Source organism: Zonotrichia leucophrys, chromosome 17 (assembly GCF_028769735.1).
Source record: "Zonotrichia leucophrys gambelii isolate GWCS_2022_RI chromosome 17, RI_Zleu_2.0, whole genome shotgun sequence".
NCBI lineage: Eukaryota > Metazoa > Chordata > Aves > Passeriformes > Passerellidae > Zonotrichia > Zonotrichia leucophrys.
Window position 1 is genome coordinate 808,018 of NC_088186.1, and position 25,727 is coordinate 833,744.

The window sequence follows — 25,727 nt, forward strand, 5'->3', positions numbered from 1 at the left end:
GTTGTGTTTTTGTGGCGGGGCGCGCGGGCCGGGGCGGGGCGCGGCGGCCGCGCGGGTTCCGCTTCCGGCGGGGCCGGCGCCGTTTCCGGCGGGCGCGGGCCGGGCGCGGGGATGGCGCGGAGCACGCTCTCGTCCCGCTTCCGCCGCCTCGACATCGACCAGTACGACGAGAACCGCTTCGTGGAGGAGCCCGAGGAGGCGGCGGCGGCCGAGCCCGATGCCAGCCCCGAGGTGGAAGCGCTGCTCAGGCAATATCCTTTGGGCCGGGGGGGCCGGGAGTGCCGGGCAGCGGCCGCGATCGCGCTCGGGCCGGGGCCGGGGCCGCGCTGCGCGTCCCGCACGTCCCGGTTTGAGTCCTTGACCGCCGTCGCACAGGCGAGGCGCTGCGGGCCTTCCACACGGCCATCCGCAGCTCCCCGGGCAACACCAGGAGCCAGGCGATGAAGGTAGGGCCGGGCAGGGCTGCGGGCACACACCCGAGCGGCGCCGCTGCGCTCCGTGAGCCCGGGCTGGCACGGGCATCCCCCCGCGCCTGCCCCTTCCTCCTCTAACCCCAGCTCTGCTCACCTCCTTACAGAAATAACCCAGCCTGGAGCGCGCCCGTCTCTTGCCAAACGCGAGCCTTGGATCGTTCCCAGCTGTTCTCCTTCTCACATTTCTCTCTTTGCCTTGTCTTCCCAGGAGCAGGCCCAGGGAACGATGCTTAAAGTCCTCACATCTTTTAAAAGCAGTGAAATAGAACAAGCGGTGAATTCCTTAGACAGAAACGGTGTTGATTTGTTAATGAAGTACATTTATAAAGGATTTGAAAAGCCAACAGAAAACAGCAGTGCAATATTACTTCAGTGGCATGAAAAGGTACGTGCTGGGGGCACTCTTGGCTCAGCCACGCTCGCAGGGTCCTGGCCAGTGCTTTCAGGAGAGAAGAGAAGCAGGTGGTGGCAGGGCCTCATCCCTGAGGAGCTCGGTGTTTCCTTTCATCTTTGGTCTCTCTGAGCCTGCATTCACAAAGCCTTTGCTGTATTTCAAACCTCACCCTCTGCCGTGGGATGAGGGGACAGGGCAGGGAGTTCTCCCTGCAGGGGAAAGCCTCGAGCTGCCCTTGAGATGTCAGGGAGGGACAGGGCAGCTGCAGCCTCCTCTGGGGCGCAGCTCAGGGGGCTCAGGCTGGCAGTTTGCATCAGCTGAGTCACAGGCTTCAGCAAACCTGTTTGGTTCGCCCAGGAGAGGATTTTGAGGTCTCCAGAGATTGCACTGGGGACCAGCAGGGGCCGCGTGTTTCTGTGCAATGTCAGCTGTGAAACAGGGGCCATGGGGTGTGCTCAGCAGCTGCCTGTGGGCCTCCTTCCCTGTCTGTGGTGGCTGAGGCACATCCCCGAAGCAGCTGCTGGGTGCCCCTGCCCCCGGGGAGAATCCGAGTGAGATCTGCCCCCACTGCAGGGTTTCAGCTGCAGCCCTGGCTGTCAGTGCTCCTAGGAAAACTGATTCCTGGGAATGCTGCAGCTCCCTGTGCAGGGCAGCTGCTGTCCTTTTCCCAACGTGCAGAGCTTTTCCTGCTCTGCATAAAGCTGGTGTACCATGACTCCAGCTATTGCTGCTGTCACCAGCTTTGCCAGGCCTTGACAGGGAGGAGGGAATTGCTTGAGACAGCAAAGAACATGTTTCTACTTGGTTTTTTTTTCTTTTTTTCCTGTTGTTTCCACTGAGGTGCTCTCAGGTGAGCGCGGGTGGTGCTCCCAGCGTGGGAGGTGACACACCACCACCACCCTGACTGGTCCTCAGAGCGTGCAGGGACATGAAAGGCATCTCGTCCTCTCTGTTGTGAAAGGAACAAGGCGGGTCTGGGTAGGCAGGGTTTAAAGCCTGCTGTTCTGCTTTGTGGCAGTCTGGTAGGATGTGTGGCTTGCTCAGAGCAGAGTCAGCTCAGTGGTAGCACCAGTCTGTCCTCTGGAAAAGGCCTGTGGCAGGTCTGGGAGCTCAGGAGCATCTACCTGCCAGTCCTGCTCCAGGTGGGCGCTGTGCCTTTGTCCAGCTGTGCCCTTGTCCAGTGTTCCCCAGTGCCACGTCTCACTCTGCTCTCATACCGTGTGCTCTGTTGGAGTGTGGCTGCAAAGTAAATGCCCCACTTCCAGCAGTCAGCTTAAATATTCTTTTTACAATCACCTCCATCTTCTAGACTTCAGAAGGAAACACTGTTCACATTGAGGGACACAAATGAAACGGAAGCAAGCCCTTCCTCATCCTCCTCTCCTCAGGGATAAGGGAGGTGGGCATTCTGCTCTGTCAGTGACTTGCAACACTGGAGCCCTCGAGATCCAAAAGCTGCTTAGACTGTGGAGAATGACAGTTTCTAGCTGTGGAGAAGAGCCAGAGTCCCTTCTGTGGCTGAACTCTTGGGTGTTTGCTCTGTGTGGGGCGTGGTGACGCTGTAACCTCTCTCCTTTCCCACAGGCACTGGCAGTAGGAGGCCTGGGCTCCATAATAAGAGTTCTCACAGCAAGAAAGACTGTGTAAAGACTGTTAACTTGGACAGAGGTGACGGTCAGGTTTGGACTCAGAAGAAGGAATGAGCTGAAATTACACTGGTCCATCTTTATTAGAGATTGCAATCTACTGAAATCCTACAGTAACCTCCTCTTGGAATGCTTTTAACCTTAAAGGTGGGGGAAGAGTAAAGGTATTCCTGCATATTCCGACTATCACATATAGGAGCCAAGACATTCTCCTGCTCCCTTCTTTACCAGGCAGAGAGAAGGCACACTCCTGCCTCCTACACTGCAAGTGAACAGGTATTTCAGATGCTGCTTTAGCCAGGTGTGGTGGTGCAAGCTCCCGTGTGTCCTGCTTAGTCCCAAGGTAGCTGTGTCCAGGCTGAGTCCTGCAGCTGAGGGTGGGAGAAGGGCTCTGGGAACGGCGGCTGAACGTGTGGGTGAAGGACTCTTGGACTCTGGGCTTGGGGTCATGTAAAGTGAAGTGCCTGCTGCATCAATAAAGGTCTTGGATCACGCGAGTTAAATTTATTTTCAGCTACATTGTAAGTCTGACACTTACTCCAATGCAGGCCTGCAATAACCCAGTCCAAGCCAGTGTCCACCTTTCAGGACTGCTCCTAACTCCAGCAACTTAGAGAATTTGTCCTCAAATCCAGCTCTGTCCTGCCTGTAGGGAGTGAGACCAAGCTCAGCAGTCCCAATCAAGACTTAGAAGATGCAGTGAATAGAACACATAGTAAGGACCCTGAGTTTGATTTTTATATTCTTGTCCACACTAGAAAGTCAAGCAGATGCTTCAGGACTTATGATTTAAGTATTAGTGTGTCCTCTGGCCAGGCAGGACACACTCCTGGATCCATGGCTGTCCCCTGCCCCTCTGGCAGGGCTCCCTGCCCTTTGGCACCAAGGAGCAGCTGCCTGGGGAGCCCCAGCTCCACCCAGTCCTCGCTTCCATCAGCTGCTCAAAGTCCTGCTGGGAGCTGATTTTGGAAGCACAGTAGCACAACTCATTGTGACACAGCTCCCTGGGAGAGGCCTTGGTGGCACAGCTGGCACACCCATCCTCACCCTGGGCAAAGGTGGGGTTTGGGTCATGGTTTAAAAGTCAATTTTAAATAGCTATAGCATCCCAGGGGAGATAACCACAACTATAAAAAGAAAGAAATCAAGATTAGGGGTTTGATCCAAAATGTATTGCACCACAAATTTCATAGTGTTTCATCATACAATCCATATTTACAGCATAGAAGGAAAGAAGTCCAATGGTGATAGAAAGGATTATGTATAACCACTGTTCTGAGACAAGGGAAAGTGCATTAGCTTTTTAATACATGTATACACACCAGTCTTGCTCTGATACCTAACGAAAATTCAACACTTAAGAACTAGTTTATGGTAAGTTGATCCTTTATGAGCTTTGGGATCTGAAACTGAAGTTGTTAGTGAATATATAACAAAAGATTTTACTTTGTCACTCCGTTCCAGGCTGCCTGTCCTGCTTTCCTTGCTGTTCAGCAGTAACCTTTGAAGCCAGGATCAGCATAAACCCAGCAGTCATTCAGAGGGAGCAGGGGGGTGAGGGAATCCTGACCCCTGGTCCCACAGAAACAGGGCAGGGCAGAGGGACATCAGATATAAATGTACTTTTTGATTGTCTATTTTCACAGCAGAGCAGGGCTGAACCCTCCCATGCTCTGTCCTGTCTGGAAGTGCCATGAATCTGGTTACTGAAGACTGTTTGGACAAGCTTTAGTGTACCAAAAAATTCTGTTGGTTTTCTTAACTTCAGACAAATCCAACCTGTCTCTAAGTGAGGAGCAGCACCTGTGCCCAGTGACAGCCCCTGGGAGCTCCTGTGTCTGGGGTGGGGCTGGCTGGGAGACCAGCAGGCTCTGGGTCCTCTGGATCTGCACATTCACCTCCTGCTGGAGCTCCACTGGAGAAAGCTGGAATTGCCCTGAATATATTTAACAGAAGCATCAACTTGTAAGAGAATTCCTAGAACTGCAGCATGCTCACTGAATTCCATACAAGTGTGGATTTTTGGAAACAGGTCTCAGTTTTCAGGAATCACACAGTGCTGCTTCCCATTTGGATCCAGATTTTGCAGTGGTGTTAATAACTCTGGGCAAAATTGTGCTTCAGGGAGGAAGTGCCACCTTGGTCCCCTGTCCTTATTGTATTAGGAAAACAAGCTGCTGGAACCACAACTTGTTCACTAAGAGTTGAATTTTGCCCTCAAACCCCTCATGAGCAGCATTTCTTTTACTGTAATAGTCAGGAGTTAACAGTTAACATATTCATAACAGTTTTTAAGCATCAGTATTTGAAGTACAGAAAACCACAACCAAAGAGGCAGATCCTGGTTATAAGGATTTGTTGCTAGCAGACTTGGAAGAAAAAAAATGAATCAAAATGTTTAGTACCAGCATTCTTCACCCTTTGTAACTAGATTTTTATTTTTTTAAAATAAAAGGTATTTTTCAGTGTGGATTTACAATACCTGGAACTCAGCTTTAAAAGTTTAAATGGTTTCCTACCCCTTTTCCCACTGCTAACAACCCATGGAACAGGCTAATGGATTAGTTTTAAAGGCGACTGAGGATTAGGTACTATAATTAAGACCATTTTAAATATTATTTTTCTTTAAGAAAAGTAAAATCAGACAACTCTAAAGTTGTGCTCTCAAATTAAATAATCAACATGCAGCCTTGAGGGCTGCAGGCCAGGATAAATGCACCTTAAATTACACAGTGATATGAAAAAATGCCAACCATTAGTTAATGTCAGTATTAGAAGGCAAGGCAGAGTTCTTTTTTGGTTAAAGCTCCTGCTCCTGTCCTGTGAAAGGCTTCGCAAACCATCCCACTCTCAACACTCTTCTGCCAACACATTTTCCACTGCTGGCTTCCCACAGCCAGACAAGCAGCTTTTCTGTGCCCAGAGTCACTGGACTGCAGCACCCTGGAACAGCAGCTGGAATCAGCATCCCAAGGGACTGAGCTGGCAGCCCTGCTGCCCTCGAGGTGCTCAGAACCCTGTGGTGCCAGGAGCCACGAGTGCTGAGCACGAGGAGCTGCTCCCGACTCCAGCCCAGAGCTGTTCCAGTCTGTAGTGAACATGTCTCCTTGCACAGCATTAATTTTGTAAACAGAGCCAGAAGTTCTTGTACAAAATACTGCAATGACAGTGATTAAGACACACCTGGAGCAGTGTGTTCAGCATTCTTTTCACAGAAAGAAGTGCCTGGATACTGCCTGCCACCTTCGGGTTCCCTTAAGGCCACAGAGTCCTTGGGCTCGAGATAGACGGGCGGATGCTGCCTTTGGGGGATGGCTTTGACCCAAACCAGGACATCTAGGACACAACAGCACAGCACACATCACACAGGGCTCACACCGCCGAGGTGTGAAAATAAAACAACATGGAACACAGCCATGTTCTCATCATTTGATGGAAAGAGCTATTTATAACTCAGAATGCTCCAGACTCCAGACTGAAGAAGGGGAGGCAGCTTCACACAATCAGATCTGGAAGGAACAGCACCCACTGGCCACAGGTGAAAATGACTGAAGATTATACTTACATATATTCCTTTAAAATAATTTCAAATTAGAACTCTAGTCATTTAAACACGGTGCCTTTAGTCAGTGTAGCATCAGTGTTCCCTGAACCAGATGGTGAGGAAATCTCTTCATCTGCAGACTGAGCATCCCAACTGCCTGGGTGGGCAGGGATGATGCAGGACCTGGAGCTGAGGCAGCACTCACTGTTGAACATTCCCTAACCACCACACAGCCAGGGCCAGGCAGATCTCAGCCCACGGAAAGGAGACACAGATCTTGGTGTCTGAGCCCAGTGCCAAAAGGACAAACCCAGAGTTAGGCTCTGCTGTTAAACACTGACTCTGTTTGGGCAAGGAGCTCCCAACTTCTCCCCTCAGGTCAAGTCCACTGGGCAAAGCTGTGCTCCAGCTCCTCTGAGCACCAGAAAGCTGCCATGTCCCTCACTGAAAGGGACAATTCCTGGCACGCATACGGTCAGCTAACATTTTAATAATAAATTACATTCATTATTCTACCTAACATTTGGAAAAAAGACACTTCTCCTAATCTCCCAGCATCTAGGAATTTTAATTGTCTCATTAGAGACCACATATGGCACCTAATGGCACCTTACCTTGTACTCCAGAGTTTCTTTGAGCATGTTTTCTTCCTCTTGTGAAAAATTCAGTAACACAGACACAGCTTTAATGAGATGGAATGCCTGAAAGAAACCACAGAGTTGTGTTTCAAACATGTTGCTGTTAGCTATTTTGTTTTATTGCCCCCACTGTACATTTTTTAATTGTAAAATTATGGAATTGGCATGAAGTGTCCTTAGGAGGCGACAGGTGGCAATTTCTAGAGAAAGACAGATGTAGAAAGAGAAGGTAAGTGGCACCTTTACCTCAGACTCCCTGCAGGACATGAACTTTAGTACAACATGTTTAAGGTACTCGAAGTTTATCTCCCTGGAGTCGTTCAAGTCAGAGTTGTTGGTGACAGTCACAGAAGCATTAGGCACTTCAGAATTTGCACGTAGCTCAGGTACCTCACTGTCAGGCCTTATTTTCTACAGAAAAATAAAAAATCCACAGAAGAAAAAGAGAAATACATTGCAGATGCTGTTAGCTTGACACTGGGAGGGGTCTGGGTTCAGGATATCTAAAGAGGGTTGTACCCACAAACTGGGCATCAACATTCATGGAGTCACAGCAGAGAAGTGTCTCCAGCTCTCCCTACACCCCAGGACAGGAGCTGGCTGATGTCAGCATTCTGTGTACATTACCCAAACCAGCACAGAATTGGCTCCATGGTGGAAGCTATCCTAGGTAATTTTCTCCTATCACTAACCTGCTCTGAGCCTTTCAAACATGGGCTTTCTTCAGAATAATTTTCAACATCAGAGCAAAACCAACAATTTTAAAACCTCTGTTAATTTTCTTTTAAATCGATTTTTTTTTTCTTGGAGAGATAAACCATTGCAGAGGGATGCAATGGGAGTTAGCAGTGAAGCTTTTGGAATAACAGTGCAAGTACCTGCCAGCAAGTGTCATCTGAAGAGACTGAAAACACACAACCCTTACCAGCTCTTTCTGCAGAGTTTTCTTCAGTTCTGTCATTCTTTGCTGAAGTTGCTTTATCATCTGTAAGCACAGCAAAGGAGAGTTTAACACAGTACTCATTGTCAGGACCCCCAGGTATCTGGAAAAACCCATGATAAACAAGTACTGAATGAAATGATAATTAACCAACACTGACAGCTGTGAAGAAGCAACCTGAGAGCCTTGGCTTGCCAGCTGCACACAGCAGCAGCCATGTGACAGGACACTTGGGCTTTCATGTGACAGCACTGTGGAACTGAACCCAATTCACCCAGAGGGCTCTGCAGGAAAGCTGTAAATAGCATCACTGGGTGCACCTTTCTGCCCAAATACATCAGGATTCATGCAGCTTTTGCTGCAGTTTTTATTCATGGTTGGGAAATGCTTGTGCAATCCATAGAAAAGCATTTACTCACAGCATAGTGGATTCAAATGGAACAGGCCTGTCCTTTTAAGGCTGCAGCAGAGGCAGCACCAGCTACTTGGCTTCCTAATTAAAAGGGGAAAGACTACCAGCTGTTTCTGTTCACCTTGTTTTTCTCAGCAATTTGCTGTTCCAGCTCTCTGTTATCCTTCTGAAGTTGAACAACATCTGCAGCTGCCACCTCTCCATTCTGTTCCACCACAGAGTTTTCTGGAGAAGGCAAATGCTCACTGTTCAAGGCCCTCGTCGATTCCTCCAGTTCTAAAACCTACAAAAATAAACATGGAGAGATATCATGACATTTGCAGCCCAAGAACACTCCCCAGGGAGAAAGCCAGACTTCTTTCTGGTTGTCCAGGCAGGACACAACTGGGGGGCTCCTGCACACCTCCCTCTTTTCCTGAGAGAATGGATTTGAACTGCACTCACGTTTTTCTCATGCTCTCTGGCCAACAGGCACTCCTGTACCTGCAGCTTCAGCTCATCAATTTCTTTTCTTGCTGTTTCCTCTATCTCCACTGCTTGGCTCTGCCTTGCCTCTATGTCCAGCTGTAACTGGTGCACCTGCAGCAAGACAGCTTCATGGTCTGGGAAAGGAGAGACCTGCTTAGTATCAGTGCTGCACATCAGATGGGAGATTCTAATCCATTTGGTCTGTCATGAAGACAGAAAGCCAGGGGACAGACAGAAAGACAGAAGAGAGACTGTCCAATTGTTAGTGAACAATAAACCATTTTGAAAGTACTAAAAGATAAAATATGAAAGAGAAATCTAGAAAAATTACAATCTACCAGGCAAGGCCAGAACTAGAGGCTCTACTTAAATTGTTTGGAATGCAGTAGACTCATTTGGTCTAACCTTGACTGAGTTGGTTCAGTTCTTCCTTCTGTTTTAGCAGCAGATCACATTTTTCATCAATCAGCTGGTCTTTCTCCTTTATTAGGGTATTCAGATCTGAAACCTTCAAAGCAGGAAAACAATCAACAGAAGTCATTAAAGATATAAAACAGGAAGAGGGTGTTGAAAGATCCTTCAGAGGCCCAGCAGGCATCACCTCCACAATGCTGCCCTCAGGAACAAGCACTGAAGTCATTGCTGGAAGAGCTAAACCCCACCTGGCTTCTGTGCCACCACCAGATTGTCACAGCCAGCATGTGGCAGCTGCAAGGCCCCTGAGCAAAACAGGAGATGGCCTTAAACCCCTTCTACACAGATTGGCCCAGCAAGCACAGATCCACAGCAGTCCCAGAAGAATACAGAAACCAAAAGATGGGACTGACTCCAGTCAAACTCGCTCAGCTGACAGTTCCTACTTTAAGCAAACACAAGCTCACACATCATCCACTATTTTTTATACAGGAAGAGCAAAACAAGACTTTCTAGAACTGACATTTGGTACTGGATACAAGCTCCTCCCTGTGAGGAAATGTACAATTTTACCACTGCTCTGCTCCAGAGGAACCCAGATCCACTGCTGCCTCACATGCTGTGGATACGATTCTGACCAAGGGTCTTGCATGTTAGGATAAATAAATCCAAACCTAGTCTGCTCTTTGAAAGGTTGGGATGTCTCAAATACATTTGAAAACAGTCATTATTAACCAACCTGCTGTTGTAACTCCTCTCTCTGTTTCCTTGTTTCTTCCAATGCTTTGGCAATTTCCACACTGACAGTTTCTCTGCTGCTCATCTCATTCTGCAAACCATAATTAATTGAGAGGTTATGTGAGACAATTAAATCAAGTCAGTCTCTCATCTTTAACCCCAAGTCTACTAGGACTACAATTAAAGTGTTCTGACACACTACATTTTCCAAATGAGTTAGGTTTGTTTTACTGGCTGCTGCTCTCTGCATATGCAAGAGCAGCACAGAACTGATGTAAGAACCCAAACAAACCCAATGCTTACAAGATCTTTCAGCTTGAAGTATCTATTACAAAGAAGTAGCTCCTTGCTACAACAGATCTTTATTTCAATTGTGCATCCAGGAGTAACTATGAAAAAAATTTCAACTAATCTAAATCACAGTCAAAATTAGATAAACTGTAAACACCCAACTAATGCAAGTTTTTAACTTTTTGGTTTGAACACTCTGAGTGGAATCTGATGTTGAACCATCCTGTATTCACCACTGCTAACAGGATTTCCTAGCTCTTCACATCCCTGACAATATGGGAATTTATTATTTCTGCCTGATTTAGGCAGACCCAAGCATTCTGGTTCAGAAAAGGGCTATCCCTTTGTAATGCTTCTCAAACACATTTCTGCTGAGTACCAGAGATGATTTACAGCTCCAAGTACCTGCAACCTGAACAGAAGAGGCCTCCAAGCACTGAATGTAACCCACAGTGGTGTTTGCTGCTCCCCAGCCTCAGCTCTGTCCCAAGACAATGCCAGTACCAGTCCAGCCCTTACCTTTAGCCTGTTCAGTTCACACTCTTGTTGTTTTAATGAACTCTCATACTCTTCTTTGCTTCCCTTGAGGTTTTCATTTTCCTTTTCCAATTGGCTCTGTAAAATAAAGAGTGTTTAAATACACAGTACAATTATTCTAATGCTTTGTTTAAACAATTAAACACATCTAATATTTTGCTCATATTTAATGCCTCAAAGTATGATATCTTCTATTATAATGCCAGGAGTGCTAAATAAAAACATTCAGACAACAAGCAAGCTCTACAAGCTGTGTTAAAATCATGTTGTGAAGACTCTCACAACCCACCAGACAGTTTCTATACTTACAATCCTGTGCTGAGTTGTTGTTTTATCCAATTCCTGAGCTTTTTCAAGAGCAGCAATCTGAGACTCCAGCCCAGTAACTTTCTCATCATACTGATGTTTTTCACTTAAAATCTGTTGCTGCAGTTGTTTTCTTTCCTCCTCTAGATCAGTTTGCTTAAGAGAATAAAGAAAACCACATTAACAGAATGGTATTTTGACATCTTTCTGACAAGATCTGACACCATTCCATGAGACACTCTCAAGCTGAGGAACACTATTCCTTTGGCAGCAGTGTCATGCACTCACCGACCGGAGTTCAGCAGACAAACAGCAAGAAAACAAAACACTTGAATAACAAAACAGAGAAGTGATTGTCTCTGGGGATGCTGAAGACTGATCTGTTACTGGTCAGTGAAACATGCAGGATACTCACCAGCTTCTGGATCTTCAGATCCTGGTCTGCAGCTGCTTCTTTGCTCTTTTTCAGTGTTTCTGTTGCGATCCGTAGTTTCTCTTCCAGTTCTTTATTCTAAAATTACACCATTAATTAAATTCCTTATCCACTGGCACCTATGTTATTTAAAAAGTTTGCATAATACAGAGTGGCCCAGGAGGGGAAGGTAAACATTAAATCCCTGAAGCCACAGAGATAGAGAGGCTGCCTATTTGACACATTCAGGTTTTAGAAATTCTTCACCACAGCACTGCTTGCACCTGAGTTATTTGTTTCTTACTACAGGGAGGATCTGCACAAAACCTCTGCATTCACCTCTAGGCCCTCCTCCACCCATGAAGTGGGGAGATACCCAGAGACACTGATCAGTTATTCTCCTTTCAAGACTAAATGTGATTAAATGTGCAGTCTCACCTTGGGCAGGGAGTGCAGTGAGGGGAGTAGGGCATAGAGGACGAAAAGAGTGGGAATCTGTGGTGAAATTAGAAACTGCTCACCTGTGTTTCCAGCTGGTTCAGAGCCTGGCTGTGCTGTGTCCTGTCTGTCAGTATCTGCTGCCTGCTCTCCTCCAGCCTCTGCTCAAGAGCAGCTTTCTGAAAGTTACATTGAGGTGAAGAAAATGAGCAAGGATGGACAAAGACATAAGTTGGTGGGGGGTAATAAAAATTTTCCTTTTTATTTAATTTATAAGGTCAAACTAAAATGGGACAGAATGTTTTAATATCTCTAGATAACTTTAAACTGCCTTGAGTTTACTAAGCTAAGTTCTTTTGTCACAGCAACAGAGGGGTGATGTGACTGTAGGCACCCTGACCAGAGAAAAGCAAACATCCCCAAGACCCAGCTGGGGAAACATTGCTCCAGGCTGATTCTGAGCAGGAGCATCAGTGCTTGAGAAAGAGATCAAAAAGCAATGAGAGAAAGGGGATTAACCACAGCTAAGTTTCTGTTTCCAGCTGTTCTTTAGCACTCCTGAGGCTGAGGTTTTGAGCATACAACATTCTGTTTGCACACCTGTGTGCAAACAGTTCCCCTCCCTGCCCCATGCCTTGCCAAAGAACAAGGAAAAGCATTCACTGTGCTTGTGAGGATTAATTAGAAAAACCCCCAAATTGTTCCACCCCCTGTGGGGATGGCAGAAAGCTGCTCTCCTCCTTCTAAGCACTCAGATGCAGTGCCCAAACAGACAATGCAGAAAGGCCAGCACACACATCTGTGCAGGACCTACACAGACAGGCTCAGTGCAGCCACCCCCAGTCCTGCCCAGCACAGGGTGCCAAAACACTGCCAGGACAAACATGCTGTGTGACATCAGCAGCTTGCTCTGCATGGGGGAGATGTAATGTAAGACCTAAAAACCCAAAACAAACTCACAAATACTGTACCTCCAAGCAGCCTTTAACTGTGTAATTACCTCCTTGAGCAGCTCCTGCACATGCTCATCTCCTGAGAGATTTCTTTCTAGCTTTTTTTCCAGGGAAGACACCTTTTCCTGCAGCTGTTCTGTATGTCTATCTCTCTCAGCAAGTTCAAAAGTCATCTGTGAGGATGAGAAATCACAGAATCTTTTTTGTAATGAAGCTTCCATCTGATCTGTTGTGGTTTGACTTTTGGAAATGCCAATAGAAAGGAAAGTCCTATTTAAAAAGACAATTTTACCCCAGAACACTTTCTGGACACCAAACTTCCAACTACACAAAGGTGTACATTACCCAAATGTGCACACCAGGAGCAGCACGTGCATCTGAAAGCACCTCACCTTTTGCTTCTCCTGCTCATATTCCACCTTCAGAGATTCATGCTCCACTTGTAACATTTCCAGTCTCTTCTCACAACCAGAACCAGCCACTCGAGCCTAAACATTTTGAGAAATTACTTACTTTGAAACTTAAATTTCCAACACCACATAACTGATATCTAATCTAACTTCTGCAGACATGGAGCTCTTTGAATCAAATCTCACTTGGCTCAAACTTACATTTTGCAAGTCTACAGAAAGCTGCTGTATGACAGTTTGTAGCTCCTGTTCTCTTAACTCCAGAGCAGTGATCTTATTTTCTGCATTTGTCTCAGCTGTCATTAGTTCATCTCTTCATAGAAAGAGAATAAAAACAAGTGACATACCATTCCAGGAAAATAATCTATAGCAGATAATCCTGCTGCTTATGAAAATGGACATCAACAAAATTTTCTTGTCCTAAAACCAGTCACCATCATAAATCACTGCTTGATTACACATTTTCAAATAAAAGTGACAGTTAAGCATCCAAACTATGAAAAAAAGAAATAATTTACAAAAAAAGTATTACTATCATTGGCTTGGCATTTACATCCCCATGGCCACAGCAGAGGCAAAAATTCAGTCAGCTCACTACATATATAAACTCTTCCAAAGAGACAGAAGTGAGCGTGAAGTAAAAACAGAGGGCAAACACAACCACTGCTGCTGTGAGACGCCCAGCTCCGTACCTGTGAGCCTGCAGCTGCTGCAGCTGCTGCTGCAAGTCCTGCAGGTCCCTGCTGAGCGCCGAGGCCTCGGCCCTGGCCTCCTGCAGCTCCGCTCGCGCCCGGCCCAGCTCCTGCGCCCGCGCCTCCAGCTCCTGCTCCGCTCGGCTCACACACTCTTCCTTTTTCAAAAGCTGAACATTAGAGCATCATCTTGGGCATTACAGTGACCAGTAACACTGATAAACCTTTGCACTGAAACCGGCCTGGGGCTGAATTAAGTGAGATGACAGACTATGTAATACTGTGTTCAATACCTACTGTTGGGATTTTGACGCTAACCAAATCTGTGTACAAGCACAAAGGCCGAAAAAATGTATGCTGGGATACCACTAACTTAATATCTGGTAAAAATTTTAGGAAATAAAAAGTTGAAGATATTCTTACCATGTGTTTAACTTTGGCAATTTCCTGCTGCTGAAAGCCCTCCAGTTCATCTATTTCATCTCGTTTTTGGAAAAGGTTCAAACTCTGCTCCCTCATTTCTTGTAACTGTGTTTGAAGCACTTTTTTTTCCTGATAAATGAACAGAACCAAAGGAAGTCAAAGGATATCTGTATGCTCATGTCAAGTCAATGTGAGTTCAGGTAAACTCTCTGGGAAAGAAATCTTGTCTTGCAGCCATACAGCTCCTGATGGTGCTCCATAGAGAATCAGAAACCCTTTCAGATTCATGTCACAGTGAAAATTACCAAACTCCAAAAAAAAAAAAAAGAAATCTGAATTCATTACAATGTCACGACCATCTAAACTGAACTCTTAAAAATGGACTATGTTCCACCTTACAGAAGGACAACTTTCCCATCACAACCCCTCGTTCTTTACTTCCCTGCTGAAAAATAAACCAAATAAATCCAGAAAGACCTCCCTAGGCATTTGGGCTGGCAACAAAAACCATATGATTGGCCTCTCCCACTGAACAAAGACCAAATAATAAAAAGGGCTGAACAGAGTCGAGTTCTGATAGAGCTGCAAGTGTGCAGGATGGTGTTTGCAAATACACACAGAGCTACACTACACCCCCTGAGAAAAACATCCAAGGTTAATTACCTTTTCAACTTGAGCGAGTTTTTCCATCCACTCCTGAACAAGAAAGAAAGAAAGGAGAAAAAAAGATATCAAAATCTATTTGCAGACTTTCAAGGACAGCAATTATGGTTAAAAAAAAAAAGAAAAAGAAGAATTTGTACTGCTAGCAGATACTAAGCTTTGGTAATGATTAAAAAATAATCAGCAGCAGCACAGTAACAGCCAGCGCTTGAATAAAGGCTGAGGAATCATTCGTGCTACCCGAATACGTAAGTTTTATGCAAGTGAAATAAATGTGACAACAAGCCTACTGCCATTGAATCTCGTCCAAGCACAAGCTTAACCTTTCATTAGGAATTTCTGTGGGCTCTTGTTAAAACCAGTCTGAGCAGTGACAAGTTCTGCACCATTCCTGGCACTGAGCTCAGCACTCACTCCTTCCCTCAGCGCTGGCACGCTCACACAGAGGGCTGAACAATTATTTTAATTAATAGTAACACCTGCTTAAAATATCAGGGTCATGAGAGTCTAAAGTCCTGCTCAAGCTCTCTTACCTTGTCCTTCTTCTCCAAGGCCAAAGCCATTCCTTCAGCCATCTTGGCTCGACTGGCCTGGTGAGCTTCATTCTGCTCCTGAAACTTCCTCATGGAGGCTACCAACAGAGAACCACCAGCTATATTAAAAACTCATCTTTTAAAATTATTTCTCACTTTCCTGTAAGTTATTTATAACTTTAAAGAGCTTCTTCTGCAAGTAATTAGCCCCATCTTGACTGTAGCACTAGCACTGTGCTACTCATTCCCTCACGCTGCTTGCGGGCTGGCAAAGGGCCAAAGCTAACAGCAGACAGGGATACTGCTCCTTGCTGGATTAGAACAAAGCTGCAGGTTTCCAAAAGGTCTTTCCTGCATGTGAGCCCCAAATTCGGCAGAAGGAGTGTAATAACAACCTCATTCAACACACTGCTGCTGCTTTTTATGCTGTAAATAAGGTAACAACTTGTGTTCTAATTGCTCACACTACAGAGGTGCACAGTTTGAAAGGAAATCATTAGCAAACCTCTTTCCTTCCAACAACAATTTTCAACTGAACTGAAGAAAAAGGAAAAAAAGAAAAATACGTACAATCCTGATGCTTTTCTAATGCATTTTCAAGCTTCTCTTTTATCTTCTGCAGATTTCGGATCTGATCAGCATAATCTTGTGTGAGGAGGGAGAACAGACCAGGAATGGACAGACATTGGGGAAGGACATTTTTAGGGTAACACAAAAATAAAAAAGAAAGGGAAAAAAAAAAAGAAAAGAAAAAATGATGAGTGGCAAATGACAATGATTTTCTCAATCAGAAAATCATTCCTGCTAAGGAATTGGGTGACCACAACAATGAACACAGCAAATAGCTCTCTACTGTCCACAGGGCTGGCACAAACAGAAGGGCCTGTCCCAGGGGTGTCAGTCACACAGACAAGAGCAGAACCAGAGAATCAACAACTGTCCCTCCCTTTTCACTTCATCCCAGAACAGTGACACATTTCCCTCTGCTCAGGAAAGCTGTCTGGCACTGCAGGCTGCAGGGAAGGGTTAATTCATGGCCATTGCATCCATCTGCAGTCCCACAGCACTGCCCTCACCCTCGCTCAGCAGAACTGCCACAGGAGGGAATATGAACCAAAACAGAGTGTGCACACACCCTGGAGAGGCTCCTGCACAATGGAGAAGAGGATTTGCTCACTGGCTGGCTGCCTGCATGAGACTCCTGATACCCAGAGCCTCCCTCTCTTGTGTTAAGTCCCAGCCAGCACTTTTAAGTTTACCTTGTGCAAGCAGACGAGCATTTGGGCCTTTTGAATTCCATGTGAAATAATTTTTGAAGCCTATATTTTCTTGAACTGAAGCCCAATAAGTCTCCAAAATAAAATAATCAAAATAATCTTTATCTGGCTGTAACCTTCCCTAATTTTCCAAGGCCTCCCATAAGCTTTGGGAAGCAGCAGTGTAACACAGTTCAGCCCAGTCCTGGTCTCTTCCCTACAACAGGGATGGGGAGCAGTGCCAGCCTTCACTGCAGCTTTACAGAACAAGGAATTAGACAGAAAAAACCCTCAGGACTGTTTTATGTTGAATTCTTTGTTTTTTCTTCATTTCCAAGCCCACTTCTTTAAGGATTGTACTGTGTTACTGTCAGAAAGCTCAGACCCTATCAGAAACAAACCATACACACAAGTGGGGACAGATGCTGTTTGAAACATGGGACAGAAAGCTATCCCAGCTGTTCCAAGCAATCACACAAATGTATTGTTGAAATCAGCAAATCAGTTGCCTTCATAAAAAATTAATGATGCTGGATGGTCCCTTCTTGTCAATCAACAGGGCTGCTACAAATCAATCTTCAAAAGACCCCAACCCCATGGACTTTTAATAAATTAAACCATGTACATTCAAGGGAAAAATTTCCTATAGTAACAAGTTTTGTATATATCAGGGCACATACCAGATAGCTTCACCTCCAGTTTTCTAATTTGTTCATTTCTTCTTAACAACTGGGATGAAAGATCCTCTCTGGAGCTGCTTCCATCAGAAGCCTTGGGAGAAAAGCAACACTCTGTAACTTACAAAATTCAGAAAAAGTGATCCTCCCATACATCAGTCTGGGATAAAACACTCTCCTGCCTAGGAACAGCACTTGTTTTTCCCATAGAGGGGAAAATTGTACTAGCACAGCAGAATGTGTTAAAAATGCTGAAGGAGAAAACCAGCAAGGCTCAATAGTGCCAGGCTGCCTGCTCCCCAGAGCACAGAGCTTGGGAAGGAGCTGGGGCTGGGACCTGTGTGTCCAAACTTAACTAACTTATGAGTCCTCTGGTGAGTTTTGCTCCATAAAAGTCAACAGCAAGAGCAGTTAAATGAATATTGATAAAACAACTAACTCTTGGAGGTTTTCTGAAGACCATTTGTTTTGCCATTTCATTATTTTGTTTTGCCATTTCATTATTTGTTTGCTGTTCTACAAACTTGCAAGACGGCAAAAAGAATTTCTACATGAGACTTTCCTAAGTGCAAAAGGAAAAACAGCCTCAGAAAAACACAAGACTAATATATTTTCACTATAACATGTATTTAAACATTAGGAGCTCCAACCTCCTGCTTAACACAACTGAAATTTCAGCTGAGCTTCAAAAAAATTTACTTAAAGCCCAACTGTGTAAATAAGTTCTTCACTCTGCAGACACCAAACAGAGACTTGCTGCTGGCTGTGCAGTGGGTCCTGCTGGCTCCAGCAGTGGGGTGACACTGCCCTAATCCAGGTTTTCAGAAATGTGACAGCCAGCCATGCAGGGCAGAGGAGCCAGAGCATTCCAGGGCCTCACTTAACCCATGCACTCCTGGAACTTCACCGCTGGTTTAAACAATGTTTTATCGGGAAAGAGAGGAACTAAAGCGGTTTTGACTGCAACAACACTGCACACGTTTTCAGCAGAGACATATACAATGTCTCAGGTAGGAAGACTACCAGGAAGCCCAGAGGTAAAATGAAAACTGTTTACGTGGGAATGAAAGACTCCTGGCAACTACTATGCTTAACAAACCTTTTCTCTTCAATATTTAATTTCACTCAAGCTAATGATACATTTATGCATTAGGAGATACACTTACAAAGACACCACATCACGTTTTCAAATCACACACTAGACTTTAAATGCTTGTCTGCAAAACCGTAATAAAAATACTGTCAGAGAAAGGAGATTTCAAAGCAAGGTGTAACTCACAAAGTCGTCTCCGGAGTCTGCTCCCACAGACGTGATCGATTCCTTGCTGACAGACCTGGGCATGCGGGCATTTCCTCCGGGCCGGGGAGCCACCGCCGCCTCCTCCGCGATCTTCTTCTTCAATTTGGCAAACATTTTACTGCTCTACAGCCCTGAAATATCCAGGGCCTTTGGAAAGCCGCGACCGCCAACGTTCAATACGCTGACACTCGGGTCTAAAGCTTCCAAACGCAGAGACTGAATTCTGAGCCTCATGCACGGGTTTACTGCATCTCCAGCGCCACTGAAGCCCTCAAGGCCTGGCAGTACCTGCAAATCAAACAGAAATGGGTTCCACACCAAAAAATCCCACCGGCATGGATCATTTAAAGGGAACAGAAAGCCTTTTAACATCGCATCTGTTACAGCACGTTAAAAATCGGGTCTCCCGGAGCAGAATCCGTTAAAGCCCTGAACCAACGGCCCCAAACGGCGGCGGGGCCGGGGCCCGGGGAGCGGGCGGGTCCCCTCAGCCCGGCCCGGCCCGGCCCGGCCCACGGAGGCTGCTCTGCTGCGAGGCACCGAGGCCTGTCACCGCCGCTCCCCCGCGGCCTTGGCCCGGCTGCCCCCTCCTCTCCCGGTCCCCCGTCCCCTGGCTCCTCACCGCCCATGCCCGGCCGAGCCTCGCCGGTCCCGCGGCCGCCGCCGCTTCCCCGGACACCGCCGACCCGGAAGCGCCGCGCGGGGCGGAAGCGGCGCCGGCCCCGCTCCGCCCCCGGTCCGCCCTCCGACCGAGCTCCGCCCCCGGCCCCGGTCCGCCCTCCGACCGAGCTCCGCCCCCGGCCCCGCTCCGCCCTCCGACCGAGCTCCGCCCCCGGCCCCGCTCCGCCCTCCGACCGAGCTCCTCCCTCCCGCCAGCCGAGCTCCTCCCTCAGCGCCGCTCCGCCCTCAGCCCGAGCCCCGCCCCCTGACCGAGCTCCGCCCCCGCTCCTCCCGCTCCTCTCCCGGCCCGGCTCGTCCCTCAGCCCCGCTCCTCCCTCCCGCAGTCCCCGCCCGGAGCGGAGCAGGCGCCTCGGTACGAGCGTTTATCACAGTTTATTGACAGCACAGTCCGCCGGCGGGGCCGGGGCGGCGGCCGGGACAGGGACAGAGAACGGCTCGGACACTGCACAACCGCGAACACCGGGCGGGAGCGGCCCCAGCGCGGCGGGGACAAAAGCGAACGGAAATCTGCTCCAAAGTCTCTGTAAAAGGCGGTGACGGGCGGGACGCGGGGCTGGCGCCGGTCGGTGGTGCCCGGCCGGGGCGGGACAGGCGGCAGGGCCCGGCTCCATCGCGGTTCGCTCCTCCCCGCAGTGTCCAGCAGTAACAAACACGCTCCTTCCCTCCCCGAACGGCAGAGTCGCTTCTGGCATCACACAGCTTTGGCGATTACACATCCCTTGCAAAAAAGTCCATTTGCTCCAAAAAAAGTTTATTTATATATCTCTATATATTTTAAGGAAAATATCCGTTTTTACCAAAATACGATATACAGGCACACAGCTGTAAAATAACTTTAAACCAATTCACTATAAAATTACTTTTGGTAATAAATAATTTGATTCTCAGAGAGGCAAAACGCTCCGTGTGCCTCCGCAGCTGGGCTGCCCGAGGCACGGTCCCTCTGCATTCCCAGAACGCTCCCACCTGCGCTCCCCTCCTCGCTGGGCCGGGCCCAGGGCAGAAGCCACTTGTGCTTTTCAGCCTGCATGAGGCAGAATCCTGCTCCCAACAAACCAGTTCAATGGCAGAACCATCACCAACACGTGCCAAAGCCATCTGTGAGGGGGCAGATCCTCCCAGCAGGGTTTGCTCTGGAAGGAGGGCTGGTGAGATCTGTTCTGCTCGGGGGCTCCTGCAGGCCAGCCAGCTGTGCTGGGGTCTGCTCCCAGCGGGAATCAAACCAGGAACAAAACATCTGTGCGTGCCTCTGGGCACAATACAGAGACAGTCCTTAACCCCAAAAAATGCCAGATCAGAAATCCTGAACTAACTCTCCTCAGTCTTGGCAATGATTTAGACAGGAAAACAAAAAGTGGCTGTCTCTCCTAAATCTGAAGCAGTTATGTGTATGCTCTGCTCTAGTGAGCAGATCCCTATTGATCTTCAAAGCACCTGAATACATTTGGTCACAGATCAGTATTGCTCTAAAGTCCAACGTTACAAATACGGGAGAGCCCCTTCAGCAGTATCGGCTGCTCTGTCCAGTCTGACCTTACGAGGTGCACAGAGCAGTTTTCAGCTCTCTGTATTAATTTTTTCCCTTGCTCATGTAAGTGTTCCTGCCTGCAGAGCTCCCTCAGCCCCAGGAGCAGCCCCCAACAGCACCAGGAGTGAGTGAGGCTGCTGCTGCACCACTGACTGAGCTGCACTCACCGACAGTTACTGAGGAACTGAACACAGGTAAAGCTTTTACAAAAGAAACCTCAAGACAAAACACTTGTTCAGACAGATTCCAAGGTTTTTAGCTTTGGGAAGAGCAGACTTGCAGCACAGCATGGTTACAGGACACGGGAGGCAGTGAGGCAGGGGAGGTGCTTCCTAACTCAAGCCAGGGGTGGGCTATGGAACAGCACTTCCATCCCATCCTGAGGGGAGAAGCCTGACCAGAGACACTCAAATTGTAACTTCTGAAGATGATTAATTGAAGCCAGATTTCCTGTTGCCCTCATCTATTTCCTATGATCCTTTAAAGACATCTCTGCACATCCCCCTGGGGAACAGTCTTGAGGGGTTTAGTCAGTTATGACTTGACAGACATTATTTTGATGAACTACTCAAAGAAAGGTCCTGAAACTTCTCAAGAAAGCACTCCAGGGAGCAAGTCCTGTTTGTGCAGCTCACAGAAGGCAGTGCTCCATTTAGCTGGTGCACAAAGCAAAATGACACATCACATCCCAAGAGGAATGAAAAACCAAAGCATTAAAGACTCATAACCCTGCATTGCCCTGACACTGTTATTTTGAGAAGTCAAAGGGGAAAAAAAGGCAACAGCAGTAACTTTGGCAAGATGTTCCAAAGCCAATTTGAGCAGGAGCACAAACCTACTGTGGGAGCAGGATTCATCTGAGCACACCACATGCAGGGAGTAGGGAGCCAGGCAGGAGCAGTCCTGGAAGGACACAGCTGGTCCAGTTCACCTTGTCCTCTCAATGTTTTACATGCAGAATTCACCCCTTTAATTTGGCATTGCCTGGTGCTGGCAAGTCTTCTCCGCTAATATAAGCAATAAAGATACATGGAGAAAGGGAGAGCGAGACAAGAGGGAAGGCATCAGGCCCGAGAAGAAAAGGATTTGTTCTCTTCTCACTTAAAAATGGTTCAGTCTTTGCTTGGCTTCCACACTGAGGACTGCGAGATACAAAACCAGATTTTCTTCAGTACACACAAGCATACACCGAGAGGTACCTACGACCATAGCACAGAGCACACAGTAGCACAAGTTCAGAATGACTTAGTTCAAACAAGACAAGCTTTTACTTGGAGGGGAAAATATCAACATTTTCATATTGAATGCAGTTCTTTGGGTGGGAAAGAAGGGGCTGGCTCAAAATCCAAGAGCAGACACTCATCCTAGCTACAGCTAGAGCAGACAGAGGGTATGAGCCCTCTGCTTCCACAGTACAATTCCACACTCCTCCCAACACAACAGGAGTGAAATCTTTATCTTTGAACGTCCCAGCACTGGACCTTCTAACAAAGATCAGCGGGTAAGAGGAGAATTAGGAACCTCAAAAACTAGTTTTTCACTAGAATAGTCATTGCTGATAAGTTCAGCTTCTGAACTAATTTTTAAGGCCTATATTCTCCTCCTACATTTCAGCTTCTTCTTTTAAAAAGTGCATTCTTCTCTGATGAGATCTACCTTGGCAAAAAGCAAACAGAACTTCCTCGAAGGGCTGCAAATGGTAGAAGCCCCTCAGGTCACAAGCAGGGACTCCCCACTTCAGCCTAAACAAAGGTGAGGACCACCAAGGCTTTCCCAGTCAGTTCACGAGCAATGTCCCAGAGCTTCACCAGCCCACACGAGTGGAATCATCATCATCATCACTCCTATGCTTGGAAACAGCATACTCTTTTCTTTTCCATAGAGATGGAACCAAAAAAGGAATAGCTTCATCAAAGCAAAAGCTAAAGCAAAGCAAAAGCATTTGGTTGGAAGGCAGTGAGCTGGGGAAAACTCAATTCCCTTTTTCCATGCAAGCTGAACGCTGCTGGTAGAGGAACAGCAGGCAGGGCAACAGATAACCTGCCTCACTTGCTGCTGCATCAAAGGCTTCCTGCATCTTTAGCCTCCACATACAATCCCACGTTTTAGCAACTGGGGGCCTCCTACCAGGCAGGATCAGCTTCACAGTAATACATGGATCTTATCACTGTAACACATACAGGGATACCCATTCCCTTGGCTAACTGAGGGCTCCTGCACCTGGAATCAGTTATCAATTACTTCAAGGCCCAAGGGTAAGTCCCTGGAAACAGCAAATTACAGTGGCAGAAGAGCCATGACCTTTAGTACAACCACAAATGATCTGCAGCACCTTGTGGCTTCCACCCAACATGGCGTATGTGTGTATATATAAATTTTGTATATAGACATCGTAGTGGTTCATTCTTTTTAATACATATACAAGTACCTGTACATAAATACATATTTACAATTTACACCAGGCAGTAGATGCATGTGTACTGTACATACACACACAAACGCCGAGCACACACATGCACACACCAACACACACACTCGTCACAACAGACTCCACAGCCTGGCAAAGGAAGTCCTGCCAGAGTCCAAAGAGCAGCACCAAGGGGGGGTCTCAATGTACCAGCTTCACGACTGCTTAGGACAAACAAAGCATTCACAGGATTTTGTACACTTGGGAAATAAAGAATGGATGGTGCAAGCTTCAGCCCAGCTACAAAGAACCTTCATGCAAACTCCCCAGCTACACTGCAGCGTCCCTGCTGTTCCACACTGTGCTCCCTCAGCTGAATGGATCCACCAGGCTGCTCTGGCTGACCACACCACACCCTGGCTGATGCTCTGCACCCAGGACTGCCATGACCCTGCAACAGTCACCAAGTTCTGCTCTGTTTCCACCTAAGCACAGAGGCACGGCTGGGGTTAAACAAAAAGTACCAATTGGACTTGTCCTCTCACTTCTAGCAGCCCACAGAACAACAGTGACAATTGACTTTTCCATTTAATAGTTTAAAGTATCTCCATTCCCTCATCCTTGCTCCCCCTGCACTGCCAGAGCTCCTCCAGCTCTTCAGGGCAGGCAGAGCAGTCCCAAATGAGGCAGCCAGCCCTCTTCCAGCAGCCACGAGAGCCTTCTGCAGCCAGCCCCTTCCCAAAGGTCCTCCTGCAGACACCCATCCAGCCGAGCTCTCGGCTGGGGAGTGATGGTGCTGCCAAGTTCCAGCCCCTGGCTGCTGCAGAGGGCAGGGCTGAGCATGGGGGGCATGCAAAACATCCGGGGGGCTCTGGCAGCTCCCAGCTGGCCTCACGTGCAAGGGAACATCAGCACCTCTCTGGGGCTGTGACAGCAGGGTCACACACACGAGGGACAGGCCCAGCGCTGTGCAGGGCATGCTCTCAGCTCTGCCAGGGACTGCTCATGCTGTGGGAGCCACACACTCCATCCACACACCTGCTGGAAATGCTGGAAATTCCTAACAGTGCCTCAAACTGAAGAATGCCCCCTCCTGCTGTGGCAGGATGCCCCACATGCCAGTGAGAGGTGGGGGCTGACCTGCAGGGTTTGCAGTTGGTTCACTATTGACCCCCTGCCCAGCCAGGTCCTTGGCCAGCAGTACACAGCTCAAACAGAAAACTGCTGCATCAAACTTATAGGGAGCATTAAGTATCTTTACAAATTCACTTCAAAACACTGCTCCAAATGCAGCTTAATTGCCCACAGTTTTGTTTCCTCGCTTGCCTAAGACTGAAAAAATATATTTGTTATGAAGGAATCTGTGTTATTGCTATTGTTGGTTTGCACTGTGTGGTTCCATCTTTACCATTTCAAATCCAGACTCTTTGGGGATAAAATATTGGGTTTTTTCTGTTGCTTTTTTTCTTTCCAATTTCTTAAAATTGTATAAAAATAAAGGATTTCCACAAATGTGGGCTAAAGGTAACCAATAATACTTCTATGCTTAGGATCAGCTGTTGGAAATGTGGTTGACAGCCACAAGACCAGAAATAAACCTCTTGTGATTCTTTAGTTTAACATTTAAAAGACATGAAAACTTCTGCTTATAAAATTGACCCCATACAGAATGGAACAGCTCAACTAACAGCTGTTTATTATTACTTTTTAAAATAATGGTCCTAAATTTAAAAATAAAATCAAGTACTTCCTTTTATGATTTTCACATTATAAAACTGCACCATTCAAAATCTGTGGCCAGGGAATCCCCTTTGCAATAAGACAGTTTCTTTTAATAGTCATCGAGTGTGTTTTCCAGGAAAACATTCCTAACATCCAGAATGGAAGCCAGCTCCAAAATGTGCTTTTGGAGGTGAGGGTTCTCCACCGTTTCATCTCGTGGCAGCTGAGGATAAGATTCAGGATAATTTCGAGTCTCCTGCTAGATGACAGTGAAAACAAAGAGAATCAGACACTCATTTCTTTCACACCCTCTAGGAAGAAGACTGCAAAAGGCCAATTTCACCCTAATCTATTCAGTATGGCAGAGAGACAAAAAACATTCTAGAATTTTCAGTTTTCTCTTTCCATTGATTCAGAGATGGTCACAGTGGCAATACAAATGCCTGTTCATCTCAGATAGTTATTGGTATGTTCTCTGAGGCTTTGCAGGAAAAAAAAATTAAACCACTAAAAGAGACAAAAAATATTCACCTCTACTTACCCACTAGGCTGGAGTTCATTTCTTGAAATTACAGACATGTAAGCATCTCCAGTGGGAGATTCATCTCATCCTAAAACAAATATCTAAGACACTGGGGGCAAATCTCTCCCCACTGACACAGACCTGCTTCTTTTCCCTGGTATCAGAGCAGCTCAGGTAGCTGACTTTGGCCTGGAGAGCTGCTGGACATCTGCAGTTCCACAACTGAATACTGCATCTTTCAATGCTCCAGTCCCATGTTTCCCTGCAGTACTTAAAATGGAGCAGGCAGTTTATATGCCAACACTCAC

The 25,727-nt window shown here is 47.0% G+C and overlaps 3 protein-coding genes across 5 annotated transcripts in view; 1 reads left to right on the top strand and 2 right to left on the bottom strand.

Moving 5' to 3' along the window:
* The first annotated feature begins 78 nt into the window (after positions 1 to 78).
* On the top strand, positions 79 to 3,010 carry ARPC5L (actin related protein 2/3 complex subunit 5 like). The gene is made up of 4 exons (XM_064727651.1): positions 79 to 251; positions 374 to 446; positions 682 to 858; positions 2,452 to 3,010. The coding sequence occupies exons 1-4, from the start codon at positions 112 to 114 to the stop codon at positions 2,512 to 2,514; spliced, it is 453 nt and encodes a 150-aa protein (XP_064583721.1). The 5' UTR covers positions 79 to 111; the 3' UTR covers positions 2,515 to 3,010.
* Positions 3,011 to 3,663: 653 nt separating this feature from the next.
* GOLGA1 (golgin A1) lies at positions 3,664 to 19,274 on the bottom strand. 3 transcript variants are annotated; one of them, XM_064727649.1, is made up of 23 exons: positions 19,181 to 19,274; positions 18,538 to 18,846; positions 17,262 to 17,352; positions 15,896 to 15,970; positions 15,326 to 15,423; positions 14,793 to 14,825; positions 14,130 to 14,258; positions 13,707 to 13,864; positions 13,216 to 13,327; positions 12,997 to 13,092; positions 12,652 to 12,777; positions 11,735 to 11,830; positions 11,217 to 11,312; positions 10,805 to 10,957; positions 10,478 to 10,573; positions 9,669 to 9,758; positions 8,921 to 9,023; positions 8,492 to 8,649; positions 8,169 to 8,330; positions 7,621 to 7,680; positions 6,942 to 7,106; positions 6,672 to 6,758; positions 3,664 to 5,849 (listed from the first exon to the last, which is right to left on the bottom strand). In XM_064727649.1, the coding sequence occupies exons 2-23, from the start codon at positions 18,670 to 18,672 to the stop codon at positions 5,769 to 5,771; spliced, it is 2,400 nt and encodes a 799-aa protein (XP_064583719.1). In that variant the 5' UTR covers positions 18,673 to 18,846; positions 19,181 to 19,274; the 3' UTR covers positions 3,664 to 5,768. The 3 variants fall into 3 exon arrangements, with proteins under 3 accessions (XP_064583719.1, XP_064583718.1, XP_064583720.1); XM_064727648.1 differs by having other exon boundaries at positions 13,707 to 13,876; XM_064727650.1 differs by lacking the exon at positions 15,896 to 15,970 and having other exon boundaries at positions 13,707 to 13,876.
* A 318-nt stretch (positions 19,275 to 19,592) lies between these two features.
* The window catches only part of SCAI (suppressor of cancer cell invasion), a 38,079-nt gene continuing 31,944 nt past the window's right edge, over positions 19,593 to 25,727 (bottom strand). The window contains exon 20 of the mRNA XM_064728113.1: positions 19,593 to 25,155. Within this exon, the coding sequence (XP_064584183.1) occupies positions 25,006 to 25,155 (150 nt within the window). The 3' untranslated portion in view covers positions 19,593 to 25,005. The remainder of the gene's footprint in view (positions 25,156 to 25,727) is intronic.

What these genes read in the sequence shown, in the direction of transcription:
- ARPC5L (XM_064727651.1), top strand. Translation starts at nt 112, where the DNA reads ATGGCGCGGAGCACGCTCTCGTCCCGCTTCCGCCGCCTCGACATCGAC. An exon ending in GTGGAAGCGCTGCTCAGGCA is followed by an intron (nt 252 to 373) that starts ATATCCTTTGGG and finishes CCGCCGTCGCAC; the next exon opens with AGGCGAGGCGCTGCGGGCCT. An exon ending in TACTTCAGTGGCATGAAAAG is followed by an intron (nt 859 to 2,451) that starts GTACGTGCTGGG and finishes CCTTTCCCACAG; the next exon opens with GCACTGGCAGTAGGAGGCCT.
- GOLGA1 (XM_064727648.1), bottom strand. Translation starts at nt 18,672, where the DNA reads ATGTTTGCCAAATTGAAGAAGAAGATCGCGGAGGAGGCGGCGGTGGCT. An exon ending in ATGAGCAGGAGAAGCAAAAG is followed by an intron (nt 12,778 to 12,996) that starts GTGAGGTGCTTT and finishes TCATCCTCACAG; the next exon opens with ATGACTTTTGAACTTGCTGA. An exon ending in GTGAACTGAACAGGCTAAAG is followed by an intron (nt 9,759 to 10,477) that starts GTAAGGGCTGGA and finishes TATGGTTTGCAG; the next exon opens with AATGAGATGAGCAGCAGAGA.